This window comes from Heptranchias perlo, chromosome 44, assembly GCF_035084215.1.
Source record: "Heptranchias perlo isolate sHepPer1 chromosome 44, sHepPer1.hap1, whole genome shotgun sequence".
NCBI classification, from domain to species: domain Eukaryota; kingdom Metazoa; phylum Chordata; class Chondrichthyes; order Hexanchiformes; family Hexanchidae; genus Heptranchias; species Heptranchias perlo.
The window spans coordinates 4,631,173-4,649,871 of NC_090368.1; the positions used below are offsets into that span (position 1 = coordinate 4,631,173).

At 52.5% G+C, this 18,699-nt stretch overlaps 1 protein-coding gene across 2 annotated transcripts in view; it reads right to left on the minus strand.

Moving 5' to 3' along the window:
- The window catches only part of LOC137306640 (transcription factor 12-like), a 100,233-nt gene extending 82,419 nt beyond the window's left edge, over positions 1-17,814 (minus strand). For both annotated transcript variants that reach the window (XM_067975971.1, XM_067975970.1), the window contains exon 1: positions 17,575-17,814. In XM_067975971.1, the coding sequence (XP_067832072.1) occupies positions 17,575-17,643 (69 nt within the window). In that variant the 5' untranslated portion in view covers positions 17,644-17,814. The remainder of the gene's footprint in view (positions 1-17,574) is intronic.
- Positions 17,815-18,699: the final 885 nt, after the last annotated feature.

An 18,699-nucleotide genomic window follows, 5' to 3' on the forward strand; every position in this document is an offset into this window, starting at 1 on the left:
TAAAGAAAGCAGGAGAGTGGGGGATAAAAAGAAAGGAGAGTTTGTGAAAAAGACAGAGCATTCAGGATAGAGAATGAGAAGGAAAAATACAGAAAAAGAAAGAAGTCGAGCAAACAAAGAGAGGAAGAAATCCTGTCTCCAGGAGGATTTGGTGTATCTCCCTACCCCCTCCATTTACTGGCTCCCGCTGGTCAGTGTTCCACTGAGATTCACTTCCTGCTGACCCCAGACCCTCTTGCTCTCTCCTTTAACAAGCGTGGAGAGGCACTGAATAGGAGAGTCTGTTCGTAGATAATAAAGTCATTCATCATCCCATTTTCCAATTCAGAGCCATCCGCCAAATGTGAGCCCGAGCACGCTCGCTGTCTCCAGGAGAAGTTCGTCACACAGTAAACCCTCTCCACCTCAAACCAGAGCACGAGAGAACACAGATTCTGGGGGCTGGGCCGCTCCCCCCCCCCCCCCCCACCCAAGGAAGGGTGGTTGGGGCAGAACTTCTGCTCGCCTCTCAGGTCTCACCATCAACGCGGGCCAAATCCCGGGGGGGGGGGGGCGGGCAGCGTGGTACAGAAATTAGCGGTGTGTGCTCACGCCAGTACCAGCGTCACTAGGGCACTCCACCGAGTGCCTGGCACATTTTGGAGCAGCACCTCGCCTCTCCATCGGGGAAAGGGACCCCCCCCCCACACAGGCCAGACTGGCCAAATGGATGCAATCTCCCAATGCTCTCTCTATTCTCGATCAACCGCTCATAAAATCAACAGATCAATAGCAAGGGCAAAGTCAGTACAGCGCCTCCCTCCTGATATGGACCTGGACTCAGCGGTGATATAAATGGAGAGGGACTAGTGAGGGCAATCGAGGCCGATACTCCCAGTGCCAGTGCCGAGGCAGCGCTGCACTATCGGAGGCCCGTCGATCGGAGGAGACATTAAACCGAGGCCCCGTCGATCGGAGGAGACATTAAACCGAGGCCCCGTCGGTTGGATGAGACGTTAAACCGAGGCCCCGTCGATCGGAGGAGACATTAAACCGAGGCCCCGTCGATCGGAGGAGACATTAACCGAGGCCCCGTCGATCGGAGGAGACATTAAACCGAGGCCCCGTCGGTCGGAGGAGACATTAAACCGAGCCCCGTCGGTCGGAGGAGACGTTAAAACCGAGGCCTGTCTGCCCTCTCAGGTGGACGTAAAAGATCCCATGGCATTATTAAAAGAAGAGCAAGAGCGTTCTCCTCACGTCCTGGGCAACATTCCCCCGTCAACCAACACCTCCATCGAAAATTACACTGTTATTCAACTCATTTCTCCTGCGGGATCTTGCTGTGCAGATGTGTCAATATAATAAGCAACAGCTGCACACTTTAAAACACAGCACATGAAGCACTTTGGGACGTTTGGGGGACATGATAAAGCCTTTCTTTCAAATCTTAATGCCGAATTTAAGGGCAGCAGGTGCATGGGGAACACCATCGTCTCCAAGTTCCCTTCAAGTCACACACCATCCCGACTTGGACATATCTCGGCCGTTCCTTCATTTAAATTCTCATCCTTGTTTTCAAATCCCTCCATGGCTTTGCCCCCCCCCCCCCCCTCCCTATCTCTGTAACCTCTTGCAGCCCTACAACCCTCCAAGATCTCTGCGCTCCTCCAATTCTGGCCTCTTGCGCATCCCCCCTCCCCGATTTCCATCGCTCCACCATTGGCGGCCGTGCCTTCAGCCGCCTAGGCCCTAAATCCTTGGTCAAAATCCTGGAGCTCCCTCCCTAACGACACTGTGGGAGCATCTTCAGCACAGGGACTGCAGCGGTTCAAGAAGGCCCACCACCACCTTCTCAAGGGGCAACGCCAACATCCTGAGATTATTATGACACCACTTTTTGATTTAACTCATCTCCCCTTTTGTCATCATTTTAACCTTGGTAGAGTCCTACGCCAAGACCCTGGCCCTTCAATAACAATGACCTGCATTTATACAGCATCTTAAATGTAGTAAAACGTCCCGAGCCACATCACAGGATCGATTATCAGACAAAATTTGACACCGAGCCACATAAGGAGATATTAGGACAGGTGACCAAAAGCTCGGTCAAAGAGGCAGGTTTTAAGGAGCGTCTTAAAGGAGGAGAGAGAGGCGGAGAGGTTTAGGGAGGGAATTCCAGAGCTTAGGGCCCAGGCGGCTGAAGGCACGGCCGCCGATGGTGGAGTGATGGAAATCGGGGGGGATGCGCAAGAGGCAGAATTGGAGGAGCGCAGAGATCTCGGAGGGTTGTCGGGGGCAAAGCCATGGAGGGATTTGAAAACAAGGATGAGAATTTTAAAATCGAGGCGTTGCCGGACCGGTAGCGAATGTAGGTCAGCGAGCGCAAGGCGGGGGGTGAACGGGACTTGGTACAAGTTAGGACACGGGGCAGCAGAGTTTGGGATGAGCTCAAATTTACCTCGGTTTCTCTTAAAAAAAAAAACACTGGTTAAATCCTCCCACCTTCCTCTGGATCGGTAAACGCACCATCAGCCACAAGGACCAAGAAAGTCCCGGCATGTGCCTAAACCGCCGATCTCAGCCCGTGCACAGTTGGCCTCAGTGCCCTTCAGTTGGGGGAGGGGGCAAAACAGCAAAGTGGGGGGCTGGGGCCCGCTCCTGATCGTCACCCAACATCTGCAGGAAACTGCGCCTGATGTGGACATCGGAGGATCAGCAGTGAAATATCCCCCTCCGCGGCCCCCCCCCCCTTCCCAGTAGTTCAGCAGCACATCTGGGGCTCACACACCACTGCACGACTGAGGGAGGAGGACAGGAAATAGTCCAGCTTTCTGCGTCGGCCAATTGAACAGCCCAGTGTCGCCTCGCGATCAGGTGGAGCTGCCTTGAACAGGGCCTTTCAGTCTGGTGTTTTGTTTACATTGAGCAATTGGTGGCTTGCAATCCAGAAATCGAAACCAGAAATTATCCAATCCAAGCAAATTGCGTTACAATGACTTGCATTCACGCAGTGCTTCTCACGTTCAGGAAGAGGACTCACAGTGTTTTATCGTAAAGGAGGCAAAAGGAAGGCAGTGGGCACCGAGCCTGGGGAAGGGAAATCGAAGGAGGGGGCTTGGAGATTCTCGAAAGCTAGGATGGAGCTGGCCAGAAAGTTCCAGAGGGCGAGGAGGGAGATGCCTGAACAAGCGGCGATGGTGAGGGAGCCGAGGAGGAGGCGAGTCCCGGGGCGGAGGAGGGGAGGGAGCCGAGGAGGAGGCGAGTCCCGGGGCGGAGGAGGGGAGGGAGCCGAGGAGGAGGCGAGTCCCGGGGCGGAGGAGGGGAGGGAGCCGAGGAGGAGGCGAGTCCCGGGGCGGAGGAGGGGAGGGAGCCGAGGAGGAGGCGAGTCCCGGGGCGGAGGAGGGGAGGGAGCCGAGGAGGAGGCGAGTCCCGGGGCGGAGGAGGGGAGGGAGCCGAGGAGGAGGCGAGTCCCGGGGCGGAGGAGGGGAGGGAGCCGAGGAGGAGGCGAGTCCCGGGGCGGAGGAGGGGAGGGAGCCGAGGAGGAGGCGAGTCCCGGGGCGGAGGAGGGGAGGGAGCCGAGGAGGAGGCGAGTCCCGGGGCGGAGGAGGGGAGGGAGCCGAGGAGGAGGCGAGTCCCGGGGCGGAGGAGGGGAGGGAGCCGAGGAGGAGGCGAGTCCCGGGGCGGAGGAGGGGAGGGAGCCGAGGAGGAGGCGAGTCCCGGGGCGGAGGAGGGGAGGGAGCCGAGGAGGAGGCGAGTCCCGGGGCGGAGGAGGGGAGGGAGCCGAGGAGGAGGCGAGTCCCGGGGCGGAGGAGGGGAGGGAGCCGAGGAGGAGGCGAGTCCCGGGGCGGAGGAGGGGAGGGAGCCGAGGAGGAGGCGAGTCCCGGGGCGGAGGAGGGGAGGGAGCCGAGGAGGAGGCGAGTCCCGGGGCGGAGGAGGGGAGGGAGCCGAGGAGGAGGCGAGTCCCGGGGCGGAGGAGGGGAGGGAGCCGAGGAGGAGGCGAGTCCCGGGGCGGAGGAGGGGAGGGAGCCGAGGAGGAGGCGAGTCCCGGGGCGGAGGAGGGGAGGGAGCCGAGGAGGCGGCGAGTCCCGGGGCGGAGGAGGGGAGGGAGCCGAGGAGGCGGCGAGTCCCGGGGCGGAGGAGGGGAGGGAGCCGAGGAGGCGGCGAGTCCCGGGGCGGAGGAGGGGAGGGAGCCGAGGAGGCGGCGAGTCCCGGGGCGGAGGAGGGGAGGGAGCCGAGGAGGCGGCGAGTCCCGGGGCGGAGGAGGGGAGGGAGCCGAGGAGGCGGCGAGTCCCGTGACAGAGGAGGGGAGGGAGCTGAGGAGGCGAGGGAGCTGAGGAGGCGGCGAGTCCCGTGACAGAGGAGGGGAGGGAGCTGAGGAGGCGGCGAGTCCCGTGACAGAGGAGGGGAGGGAGCTGAGGAGGCGGCGAGTCCCGTGACAGAGGAGGGGAGGGAGCTGAGGAGGCGAGGGAGCTGAGGAGGCGGCGAGTCCCGTGACAGAGGAGGCGAGGGAGCTGAGGAGGCGGCGAGTCCCGGGGCAGAGCAGGCGGGGGGGGGGGGGGGGGGGGGGAGCTGAGGAGGAGTCCAGTGTACTTCATTGGCTGCAAAGCACTTTGGGACGTCCTGAGGTTGTGAAAGGCGCTATATAAATGCAAGCTCTTTCTAACTTTCTTTCTGCATTGCTGCAAGTTTTTCTCCATTACAGACACTGACATTTCACCCTTTTGCCCACTGCTGATGGAATGACATTCCCAGAAATAGAGCCTCAAGTGTAACACGATATCCATCGGGTCGAATTGCAAGATACTGCTACCCTCCGACATCCCAATAAAACACAGCACACCCATTTTGCAGTTGAGCTGTTTCAATAACATTTGCCACCTGGGGGCAGTGTCTTTGGAAACAGAGAGGTACGGACGTACCAAATGCACGGCACCAGCCTCCCCCGATGGCTCAAATGAGTCGACACTAAGCCGTACAGGAAGATCCCAGCAACACCACCCCCGCCCCCCCTCCCCCACCAACTTCAGCTGATCTCAGCTGGGCTGCTAACGATTGGTCTCAGGACCCCCCTCTCGAGGGAGCGGGAAACAAATAATCGTCCAAGGTTCCTGCACCTGTTCACTAACTAGTGACCCCTGCTGGAAAGTGGGCATAGAGCGAGGCCAGAATCGAGCGAGGCCAAGATGCCTCCCACCATGGTTGAATATACAGCCAACACTCAAGTGTGTAAGGCTCACATAAAGGAGGACCCGCATTTATATAGTGCCTTTCACAACCTCAGGACATCCCAAAGCGCTTTGCAACCAATGAAGTACTTTCGAAGTGGAGTCACCGTTGTAATGTTGGAAACGCGGCACAATTTGCACACAGCAAGATCCCGCAAACAGCGATGAAATAATGACCAGATAACCTGTTTTAGTGATGTTGGTTGAGGGATAAATATTGGCCCCAGGACACCGGGGAGAACTCCCCCCTGCTCTTCTTCCTCCAATAGTGGCCCGTGGGATCTTTTACGCCCACCTGAGAGGGCAGACGGGGCCTCAGTTTAACGTCTCCTCCGCAAGACGGCGCCTCCAACAGCGCAGCACGCCCTCAGTACTGCAGTGGGAGTATCAGCCCGGATCTTGTGATCAAGTCTCTGGAGTGAGCCCTGAACCCATGCCCTTCTTGACTCAGAGACAAGACAGTGCTACCCGCTGAGCCATGGCAGACACCACGCAAATAACGGTCACGTCTCGTCTTTCAGATGAGACGTTAAATCGAGCCCTCGTCTGCCCTCTCAAGCGGACGTAAAAAGATCCCATGGCACTATTTCGAAGAAGAGCAGGGGGCAGTTCTCTCCGGTGTCCTGGGCCAATATTTATCCCTCAACCAACATCACTAAGAAAAAGATTATTTGGTCATTATCACATTGCTGTTTGTGGGATCTTGCTGTGCGCAAATTGGCTGCCCCGTTTCCCTACATTACAACAGTGACTACACTTCAAAAAGTAGTTCATGGGCTGGAAAGCGCTTTGGGACTTCCTGAGGTTGTGAGCGGCACTATAGAAATGCAAGTTCTTTCTTTATTAATGTTCACTCATCCAAGATCCATGCTCACGCGATGATACTGTCCCCTTTGGCAGGAGCCTTTCCTGTGTGGGGTGGGGGGGGGCAGGTCCCTCGAGACCAGCACATTGGGTATCCTGTACGGGAGCAGGCCGAGAGGTCAGCCTGCCCAAGGCAAGGCCCAAGAAGGTGGACGACCTCAGCGCTGGTGGAGGCAGCAACCCATAAGAGTAGGGAAGCCGCTCCCCATGGACGATCTTTGCTCCAATTGTGCAGAGGCTGTCGACCTCACCCGTTCCTCTGCTCCAGAGGCGGCCCTGGCAGATGACCGTGGGCTTGAGACGGAGAGACATCAGCACACACACACACAAACACACATACACATACACGCCTCTTTCTCCATGAGGTCACTAATTCTGGCTAGATTGGAACCAGATGGATGATGGTTGGGGGAGGGGATGAAGGGGGGGGTGGGGGGCGGGGGGGGGGGGGGGGGGGGGGAGGGGGAGGGCCAGAGCTGCCACAGAGATTCAGCCCAAACAGGAAACGCTGATCTAAGTGTCTGTATAACCACTGCCAGACGGCCCGACCTCGCTTTTACGAGACTCCAATCGAAGCCGCCTGCCGGAGCATTTTTAGCCCGTCATACCTGAGCTTGTCCTGCTGTTTTAAATTAAATTCGTTCCTTTGATCAAAAGAAATAGCTCACTTTTTATTTTTAAAAAAAAAGTACCAAAAGAATAGCCACAACCTGCTGAGCTGGCCTCGATGGTCTATGTTTGACAACACGCAGCACGGATTCACAAGGCGTTCCATTTTGTTTTTTTTTTTACGTGCAGCCGGTTGGCCGCGATAGTTCTTTGAAGTTTCTTGGCCCGCAGTCAAGATTGAAGGCGAGGAGGGAAGTGATTACATCTGGCGATTAGCTCTGCGCTCACATTGCAATGCGCCTCCTTACCGCCCCCCCCGCCCCCCACCTCGTACTTGACTGGGTTGCATCCCGTGACGAGGGCAGTGTCGAGGCAACTCTGTACAGTACGGCAACACCGCTGGGTCAAAATGGCCCCGGGATTGCGGTGGGGGGGGGGCAGGTGGGCGTTGTTGGCTGGAGGCCTCTTCTACTAGATGCCAGCTCGAAGCAGCTGGCAGAAACCGTGCTTGGGTCAGGTCGCAGATGAGCTGCCGGGTAGACATCTTTCAAATTCCTGACACCAAGCTCCCAAATGGACTGGCAAAGACGATTTTGCACTAACGATACACATGAGGTACCAGCCCAGCAAAAAAGCAACAGGCTTTGTCAAACGGTGCAGTTAGAATACCATCAGAAATCTATTAAAGAAGCACGGAGGGGGGGTTAACATGATGGTTTCATGGGTAAGTGGGTCACGTGGAGTGGAACTGAAGTACTGACATATGAAGATAGGCCCACCTTTGATGGGTTAGCTGAAGGTAGTGATGGATGCCCTGCAACTGTCCTCAGTCGTCCCCCTGCATTGTATGGAATCCTAATGGATCAAGCCCCTTCCCATTGTATAGAATCCCAATGGACCAAACCCCTTCCCATTCACTCCCATTGTATAGAATCCCAATGGACCAAACCCCTTCCCATTCACTCCCATTGTATAGAATCCCAATAGACCAAACCCCTTCCCATTCATTCCCATTGTATAGAATCCCAATGGACCAAACCCCTTCCCATTCACTCCCTCACATAATGAAGCAGTCCGAGCCCACATGTAGCAAGATCTGGACAACATCCAGGCTTGGGCTCATAAGTGGCAAGTAACATTCGCGCCAGACAAGTGCCAGGCAATGACCATCTCCAACAAGAGGGAGTCTAACCACCTCCCCTTGACATTCAATGGCATTACCATCGCCGAATCCCCCACCATCAACATCCTGGGGGTCACCATTGACCAGAAACTTAACTGGACCAGCCATATAAATACTGTGGCTACAAGAGCAGGTCAGAGGCTGGGTATTCTGCGGCGAGTGACTCACCTCCTGACTCCCCAATGCCTTTCCACCATCTACAAGGCACAAGTCAGGAGTGTGATGGAATACTCTCCACTTGCCTGGATGAGTGCAGCTCCAACAACACTCAAGAAGCTCGACACCATCCAGGACAAAGCAGCCCGCTTGATTGGCACCCCATCCACCACCCTAAACATTCACTCCCTTCACCACCGGCACACAGTGGCTGCAGTGTGTACCATCCACAGGATGCACTGCAGCAACTCGCCAAGGCTTCTTCGACAGCACCTCCCAAACCCTCGACCTCTACCACCTAGAAGGACAAGAGCAGCAGGTACATGGGAACAACAACACCACCTGCACGTTCCCCTCCAAGTCACACACCATCCCGACTTAGAAATATATCGCCGTTCCTTCATCGTCGCTGGGTCAAAATCCTGGAACTCCCTCCCTAACAGTACTGTGGGAGAACCTTCATCACACGGACTGCAGCGGTTCAAGAAGGCGGCTCACCACCACCTTCTCAAGGGCAATTAGGGATGGGCAATAAATGCCGGCCTCGCCAGCAACGCCCATATCCCATGAACGAATAAAAAAAAATAATCCAGAATCCCAATGGACTAAACCCCTTCCCATTCATCACCATTGCAAAGAATCCCAATGGACTAAACCCCTTCCCATTCATTCCCACTGTACAGAATCCCAATGGACCAAACCCCTTCCCATTTACTCCACTGTACAGAATCCCAATGGACCAAACCCCTTCCCATTCACTCCCACTGTATAGAATCCCAATGGACCAAACCCTTTCCCATTCACTCCCACTGTACAGAATCCCAATGGACCAAACCCTTTCCCATTCACTTCATTGTACAGAATCCCAATAGACCAAACCCTTTCCCATTCACTCCATTGTATAGAATCCCAATGGACCAAACCCTTTCCCATTCACTCCATTGTATAGAATCCCAATGGACCAAACCCCTTCCCATTCACTCCCATTGTACAGAATCCCAATGGACCAAACCCCTTCCCATTCACTCCCATTGTACAGAACCCCAATGGACCAAACTCTTTCCCATTCACTCCCATTGTACAGAACCCCAATGGACCAAACCCCTTCCCATTCACTCCCATTGTACAGAATCCCAATGGACCAAACCCCTTCCCATTCACTCCCATTGTACAGAACCCCAATGGACCAAACTCTTTCCCATTCACTCCCATTGTACAGAACCCCAATGGACCAAACCCCTTCCCATTCACTCCCATTGTACAGAATCCCAATGGACGAAACCCCTTCCCATTCACTCCCATTGTACAGAATCCCAATGGACCAAACCCCTTCCCATTCACTCCCATTGTACAGAATCCCAATGGACCAAACTCTTTCCCATTCACTCTCATTAGAGGAGTTCTTTATCCAAACACATTTGTTCCAATATGAATTCCAGATCCAACCACAAAACATGGTCCCAATTATTCGTTCATGTGACATTCAGCACACAAAATGTATTCAAGCCCACTGCCAAAGCACCACCTCGAAGCAGCCAAATTTTACAAAAATCTAATCATGGTGCAAAAATAAATCTTGTTCCCTTTCCCTCAGGCTGCCGACCCACGCTGGGGTACAGCTACCCTGCTGCCAACAAAGCTCTCCAGTACCTCAGCCTATTACACAGACTGAGATGATCCTCCGGTTGATGCTCAATGTGCTGAGTTAAGCTACCTTACCGTGCCATGCCGCAAGGGTACAGCCAGCTCCTGGTTGTAGCCAGCAGCAACATCTAAATAAACTTGCCAGGCTGGCAAGACACTTATTTGTTTTAAAACTGGGTCTTCCCAGCTGCCGTCCTTGGCGAATTTGGCAAGTTTACTTTGGTGTTACCAGACCATTGATGTCCCAATTCGTTAGCTACACGTGGCTAATTGGAATCCATGTGGCCAATTACGTTACTAATTTTTAAAAAAAATTAGTCAATAACTGGGTGTGTAATCTCAATACTCCTGTTCGCACAGCTTGCGCCCGTGAACTTTAACCTTTTTGTGCGTTAAATGGTAAGACGAAAAGCAGAGCGAGAGAGAGTTTCTTTGATCGTTGTGGCTGGTTTACTGCCTTTGGTCGCTGAGTGGTGGGAGATATTTGTTAAGTAAATATACACATGAAGGTACATGTTACCTGTAGTGTGCGCAAGGTGCTTTCTATTAAAATTAGTGCAAAGGGCTAAAACGGTGTCGCCGTAGCAACACCTGTGGCTAGTCAACAAGTTCCATCAGACAACTCTTGAAGTGGAGAAGACCCACACACAAGGAGCCAGAGCGGGCAGCGTTACGACAGTGATGTAAGAGCAACTTTAGCCAATCTTAACCAAGGCTCAGTGCCCCTGTGTTAGGAACGAGAGGGGGGGGGGGGAAAACAAATCAAAACAAAATGCCTCCGTCTAATGGTGACCTCCTCCTGCTTGGTGTCGGATGAGGGCACGATCGACCTTGGATGTGCTGCACACCATAGTCGAATACCCGGTCAACACTCAGGCGTGAAGACTGACCCGAGGGCACCTGCTACCTGCAGGATTAGATCCTCAGCATCTTCAGAACAGGAAGGGGTGGTGGGGGGGGCGGGAAGGATATCAGATTTTTTTTTTTAAAAAGTCTGGGTTTATTAATCAATTCCATCCTGTCGCCCGGTGCCACCATTTTGCATTCAGGACTCCAAACAGCAGGGGCTAGATTTTCAACTTGCCACCCGGGAAGCTGCAGATCAGCTGCTCGCTACAGAAACCGCCCGAATTTCAATTCCACCGACTTCATTGCGCGTTTTCTATAACGGGCGGTCGATCCCCACCCTCTCAGTTCAGTCGGGGCGGCAAGTTGAAAAATCTAGCCCCCCACACTGACCCGATTCACTAACCCGTGTGCCATTCTTTTCTCATATTGTGAGCTATAAAACGGATCACATTGCTCAGGGTCATAATTTCAAGTGTTTGGGTGTATTCGGAGACTTGGGTTCGAGAGTGCCCTTTCACCTCTGGAGGGCTCAATGCAGCCCAGACCGCATGGATGAAAGTCTCGCTGGCTGTAAGGCTTCGAGGTCAAATGAGTATGTGGCATGGGCCCACAGAATCATACAACACAGGAGGCGGCCATTCAGCCCATCGAACCTGTGCCGGCTCTTCGAAAGAGCTATCCAATTAGTCCCACTCCCCCTTGCTCTTTTCCCCCATAGTCCTGCAAATTTTACCTTTTCAAGTATTTATCCAATTCCCCTTTTGAAAGTTACTATTGAATCTGCTTCCACCGCCCTTTCAGGCAGCGCATTCCAGATCAGAACAACTCACTGCATAAAACAAAAATTCTCCTCATCTCCCCTCTGATTCTTTTGCCATTAAATCTGTGTCCTCTGGTTACCGACCCTCCTGCCAGTGGAAACAGTTTCCCCTCATAATCTTGAGCACCTCTATTAAATCTCCCCTTATGCCTCTCTGCTCTGAGGAGAACAATCCCAGCTTCTCCAGTCAAAGGACATTGACGGTCTCTAATACCAATTCGCAATCTCACTCAGAAAACCACAGGTGTGGGAAATGGAGCGGGCAGGAAATTGGACATGAATTTAGATTTGAGGTTAGGATCAGATCAGCCATGATCTTATTGAATGGCGGGGCAGGCTCGAAGGGCCGATTGGCCTACTCCTGCTCCTATTTCTTATGTTCTAATGTCACACTAATGCGAGAGGGGGTGGATGGTTAGATCTGGGGCAGGGTAGAGGGAGCTTTACTCTACATCCAGCCACCGCTATATCTGAACTCAAGAGTGCATGATGCTACCACTGGGAGCCTGAAACGGAAAGAGTTCCCTCACATTAACATGCCTCACCTCGATCCGTACAAACAACAAAAAAAATAGCAGGTGGTTGTGTCTCCTTGGGAACCCCAAAGCAAAGGCTGACCATGTAAGCTGTGGCTCAGTGGTAGCACTCTCCCTTCCAAGTCAGAAGGTCATGGGTTCGAGCCTCCACTCCAGAGACTTGAGCCCATAATCCAGGCCGACACACCCGGCTCGGTATTGAGGGAGTGCTGCACCATCTTCTGGATAAGACGACGTTAAACCCAGGCCCTATCTGCTCCTCTCAGGTGGACGTGAAAGATCCCTCGGCACTATTTCGAAGAAGAGCAGGGGAAGGTATCCTGGTCAATATTTATCTCTCAAACAGGTGATCTGGTCATTATCTCACTGCTGTTTGTGGGATCTTGCTGCGTGCAAATTGGCTGCCATGTTTCCTACATTACAACAGCAATTGTACTTCAAAAAGTACTTCACTGGCTGCAAAGTGCTTTGGGACGTCCTAAGCGTATGCAAGATGCTGTATAAATGCAAGTTCTTCCTTCACCTCATAGCCCATCCATCCCAACCTAAGGTGGCAGATTTGGCCTTCAAATGTGGGAAGTGTACTATCTACCCACAGTGTTAGCTTAGCTTAGCTGATCGTACATTCAGCCTCATTCCAGGATCTGAGCTCATAACCTTAGGCTTTACACGGCAGCGCAGCACTGGAGGGAGTGCTGCACTGTCGGGGGTGCCGTCTTTCGGCAACCGAGGCCCCCGTCTGCCTGCTCGGGTGGGTGTTTCTATGCGAGGAAGAGCAGGTCGAAGTTGCCTCCCTCAACCAACCCCACCAGATGCAGATTAACCGGGAGTAGGAATCGGCCAGGGTTCCTGCTGCTGATTGCTAGCCAGTGACCCCTGCTGGAGAGCTGGGTGATGGTTAGCTGGTTAGGATGCGATGCCCCCTGCAGTCGAATAGACTGCCAACGCTCACACGTGAGGAACGGGCAGGAGGGCAGTATACCAACAGGAGAGGGCGAGGGACTATCCCTCCTGACTCATTACCTTTGCAAAATCGCCCAGAACGGCAAGGGCACACTCGGTGCTAAACCAGCCAGATGAAGACAGCGACACCGGGGCCTGTGAGCGCGCCAAGACTCTCCCCTTCTAAGTGGGGGCATTGGGGTTTGGGGCTCCAGCAACCTCTGGGGGCTGCTGCCCACAAACTCGAACAACAGTTGCCAGCATCACCGAGGACAGAGTTCCATTTGAGACCTTCGATCGTCTTTCCTGATTCGCTCCATTTCCTCTGGCTGAGGAGTTGGCGATGAGGGGGTCAACAACAACAACTTTGCATTCATATAGCGCCTTTAACGTCCCAAGGCGCTGCACAGGAGCGATTATCAAACGTAATTTGGCAACGAGCCGCAAAAAGGAGACGTTAGGACAGGCGACCTAAAAGCTTTTAAGGAGCGTCTTAAAAGGAGAGAGGCGCGGAGAGGTTTAGAAACGGTTGTTGAGTGAGTGAGGAGAGGGGTTCGAGGAAATTTCTTTACACGGAGGGTTGTTGGGAGTACGGAATGCTTTGCCACAGGCAGTGGTTGAGGCAGGGACCATTGCAACTTTTAAAGGAAAACTGGATGAATAATGAAAGGCGCAGGGCTACAGAAAGAGAGCAGGGCAGTGAGATACATTTTGGACTGCTCTTGAAGGAAGGGCCTGCACGCTGTACCCCTCACGGCCTCGTGCGCTGCAATAGTTCTACTGCCATTCCTTCAAGAACACCCGAAACTCCCCACCTCAGCTGAGAGGCGAGTGCTGTGCATCAGTAAGACAGCGCCTGCCAAGCAGAAGGTCCTGCTGCGATGCTGGCCGCGGTTGAATAGCCCGCCACATAGTGCTCCTGCGCGCGTAACGACCACTTGGTCAAGGCCCGCGAGAACCGTACCCCAGCAAGAGTCGGGGTTGGGGGGGGCTTCCACAAGAGGAGGGGAGGCGAGAAAGCAATTTGAGAATTAACGGCCTCGTCTGAATTGAGAAAAGCAAATTGCTTCTCCCGGTTAAGTTTTCAAATTTTAATTTCACTGCTTGCGAGCCTTCAAAGGCTGCAGATGGAGCTCCCCTGCCTCTCCAACATGTGCACCTGTTTTCTATCATGGAACATCTGCAGAAAGATCACAGAAAGACTCCAAGCCTGAGGGACATACTCCAAAAACAAGGGGCAAAAAGCAGGTTGCACTTGTGTGCCGATTAAGGTTAAATTTTGTGTTATTCCTTTTATCATTTTCCGGTTTCCCCCACCCCACCCCCACCTCCTCCCTCTCCCCTCCCCAAAGGTGTTGACTCTCTGTTTCACCAGGTAACATCCCGCACCTCACCCAAGTTGGAGCCCAGACAAGCAGCGTCAACGTGCTATCCGGCACTGGAGGCATCACGGTCCAGTCTGATGCTATGAGGAGTGGATACTGGGGCACGGTGCTGGATGTGACCTGGCGGAACAATATCCCCGCGGCCGATATCCACAACAACTCGCATCCGAAGAAGGCAGTCACTGGATAATAGGAACAGAGGGAGGCCATTCAGCCCCTCGAGCCTGTTCCGCCATTCAATTAGATCAGGGTTGATCTGTCTCTTAACTCCATTTACCCACCTTGGTTTCTGTAATCCTTAATACCCTTGCCTAACCAATTATCAGGCATGGAAGCCCTGGCTGATTTTTCCCTTCCGAACCCAGGGAACTGAGGCTAAATCCATCACCCCTATCACGGCCATGGCAGAGATCAACCCCCCCACCCCCGCTCTGGACCTCAGGATCTTCCTTGTCTACATGACTCACTACCACATTGGGTAATGCATTTGCCAGCTGAAGCCATAAGACTCATACAGGACAGGAGGCCATTCGGCCAATCGTGCCTGTGCCGGCTCTTTGAAAGAGCTGTCCGATTAGTCCCACTCCCCCCTCTGCTCTTTCCCCATAGCCCTGCAAATTTTTCCCCTTCAAGTATTTATCCAATTCCCCTTTGAAAGTTACTATTGAATCTGCTTCCACCGCCCTTTCAGGCAGCGCATTCCAGATCATTGAGCGAAGAAAAAAAAAATCTCATCTCCCACCTGGTTCTTTTGCCAATTATCTTAAATCTGTGTCCTCTGGTTACCGACCCTCCTGCCACTGGAAACAGTTTCTCCCTACTCCCTAATTTTGAACACCTCTATTAAATCTCCCCTTAACCTTCTTTGCTCTAAGGAGAACAACCCCAGCTTCTCCAGTCTCTCCACGTAACTGAAGTCCCTCGTCCCTGGAACCATTCTGGTAAATCTCCTCTGCCCCCTCTCCAAGGCCTTGACATCCTTCCTAAAGTGCGGTGCCCAGAATTGGACACAATACTCTAGCTGAGGCCTAACCAGTGATTTATAAAAGGTAGATCAGGGATGTCCTTTTCTCTCTCTGTCTAAAGTAAAGGATCTCCTGAAATAATAGCCCTGATTTTAACCTAACCCGCCAGGTGGGAATGGGGTCAATTTTACTCTCCATTGAAGTCGGGTGGGTTCGGTTAGGTTAGGTTAGGTTAAAATCGGGGCTAATGCATCTGAGCCCAATCTACACAGGCACAAAGTTCACTTGTTCGCTCCCTGAATTCAATTGGAAACTTGCTATTCTGGATGGAATCAGGGTACTTCATGTCTACAGATTGCAGACCCCACCCAGACATAACTCTGTAGGTTAACTACCTGATGTGGTACTGATCAGTAGATCCCAGGTATGATTCCCAGCCTTTGCAGAAGTAAAGTTGTGTTCTGGGTGGGGGGGGAAGGGGCGAAGGAAAGGGTGAGGTTGCCGGGGGAGGGGGGAAAAGAGAAGAGACAAAAATCGGCCAGGCTTCCCAGGCCTGACCAGTAAGAGAGAACAAACTTGCATTTATATAGCGCCTTTTTTCTCCCCTCATGAAGTCCCACAGTGCTTGACAGCCAATGAAGTACATACATCCAGTGAGCCCTGGATGTCGGCTGAGGACAGGATCGGGCTCAGCTGTGATGCACCCCATGGTCAACCAGCCGGTCCACACACACACACACACACACACACGAAGGGTGGCTGGTGCCTGTGGAACCCGTGTCCCATCAAGGAGTCAGAGCCTTCAGGAGAGGGGGTGGCTGGGTGAGGAAGGGAATTGTATCGAAACACAGAAACTCAAAACTACATGCAAGTGGGCCCCGACCGGGCTCTCGTTCTCAGTGGTCTGGTGAGATGGAAGAAGAAAGCAACAGTTCCAGTAAATCAGCACCGCCATGTCATACAATCTCGTGCCAAATATTTATGCCTTGAACCTGAGACTTATCCGCTCCCAAGTTACTCGTGCAACTGGAGCATCCCATAAATTAAAAAGAAAAGGGGGAACTCATTCAGACCCAGTAGTGTCACATCTTTAGCCATCTCAGGGAACTTCACACACCATCAATTACTCTGAAGTGCAGTGACCAGCAGAAAAGACTAGTGGAGGCTTCTTTTTTTTTTGGGAGGGGGGGGGGGTGGTTGATGTGAATGGGGGGTTTCCCCGCCCTTCATCTGATAATTATAAACAGCTTTAATAAATCCCGCACCCAAAAAAATAAATGACGGGCGCATTGCACAGCTGGCCAGATGTTAGGTCGGTACAGTACATCAAAGCTCTCCAGCGAGGTTTTTTTTTTGGGGGGGGGGGGGCGGGGGGTGTTGGTTAAAAACATCTGGGAGCTTACAAACTCACGGAACTTCAGTGAGCAAGTTTGGCCAGCAGTCTGCCTCTCCACCCTGCACCCCGGTTCCAATGCAAAAAGTAAGGCACTTAGGGTGGGACTGTGGGGGGGACGCATCTATCCGGCAGACACACACTTTTAACTCTCAACAGATTTCCCAAAGCCTTCTAACCAAAAGGACTTTTCGGGGAGGAGGGGGGGGGAATATATACGTGTGTGTCTATTTATTTCCAAAACGAATTGTGTAATCTCTTAAAACTGCTCCCTTTTTTACTTCTCAATACTCTTTCTCCCCCCCCCTCATATCCCAAGGAGTGGGGCAAAAAGGAACCCAGATTCAAAGCTGTATTTAAAAGAGAGAATCCGGTTCCTAACTGATGTTCACTCCCACCCCCTCACTTGAAAAACACAAGTTTGCTTTTTTTTTCCCCCACCTCTTGGTTTATTTTTTTTTTTGGGGGGGGGGGGGTGGAATTTGGGTCAACCTTCTTTCATATTGAGGAGGGGAGCGAGGGGGGAGAAACAGAAACTTCCTTCAAACTTTTTCTTTTTTAAAAAAAAACACAACAAAACGAGTGATCATTTTCCAAACCCCTTTCTTTCTGTTTGCTCACCCTCCAGACCTTTTCAAATGCCATCTTGAAATGTTCTGAAACGGTTAATTTCTTTTTTTAAAAAAAAAATTATATATATTATTATTAAGTTACAGGATTTTTCCAACCCAAGCACACACACACACACACACAAAAAAAAGTAACTGCCCTTTCAGAACGGCTCCCCGTCTGAGACAGGAAAACTGCCCGGAAAAAAAAGATTTTTAAAAAAAAATACGAAAGGGAGTAATTGCAGTAAAACTACAAAAAAAAAAAATTGGGTTTGTACAAAGTTTCCTGACTAATGCTGAATGCAATTTAAGGTTGAGTGAAAAGAGCAACTGTTGAGACCTCTCTCATGCACTGCACACAAAGACTCGGCAAACACAAAGAAAGTAGGAAAACAACCCATAATACTTACAGTCTTGCCATTATAGAAGTACATCAAGGAGTTATTTCCTACTCCAGGTACTGGATACGCACAGTACATGGTTGCACAAAGTGTTCAGGTGGGGATTCAAATGCCGGTGAAGCCTCCAGAGTTTATTAATTCCCTCAGATTAAAAAAAAAAGTAGAGACACAGAGATTAGGAAGAAACACTGGCTCGTCTTCAGACTAATTCCAGTACTACAAGGTCCCCCCTTACCACATGGCCCTCACCAGGAGCCATATGCAGATCAGGAGTGAGCCATTCCACTCCCAGTTAAAGGGGAGAGCACATTGCTTGGCACCGTATCACGAAGAGAGAGAGAATGGACTGAACCAGCTGGGAAAGGGAGAGAGAGAGAGAGAGAGAGTGCAATGTAACTCCAGGAAGAAGTGGCATGGAAGATAAAACAAGCAAAAAAAAAAGAATGCAAAGCCCCAACCCCCACACCAGGGACAATTTCCCACCTGTGGGGGTCAGACTATTACTAGGGTACAGTTCCACAGGTGCTGGGGGCCCCCCTTCCCGAGTAACCTTCCTTCATGTGTAAGTGAGTGTGGACTTGGTATTCAACCATGTGGGGCATCATTACAAGGACTGCGCCTTTCACGGCCTCACGACGTCCCAAAGCTCTTTACAGCCAATGAAGTACTTTCCTGACGTGTAGTCACTGCTGTGATGTCGGAAAGGTGGCAGCCCCAATTTGCGCACAGCAAGAGCCCACAAACAGCAATGTGATGAATGGCCAGATAATCTGTATTAATGATGTTGGTTGGGGGATGTATATTGGCCAGGACACCGGGGAGATCTCCCCCGCTCTTCTTTGGAATAGTGGCCGTGGGGTCTTTTGCGTCCATCCGAGAGGGGCAGACGGGACCTCGGTTTAATGTCTCATCCGAAAGACGGCACCTCCAACAGTGCAGCGCTCCCTCAGTACTGCACTGGGAGTGTTGGCCTGGATTTTGTGCTAAAGTCTCTGAAGTGGGGTTTGAACCTACGACCTTCTAACACAGAGGCAAGACTGCTACCCACTGAGCCCCGGCTAACAACAGCTCGCATTTATATAGCACATGTAACGTAGGAAAAGGTCCCAAGGCTTCACAGCTGAGCCTGGTGCT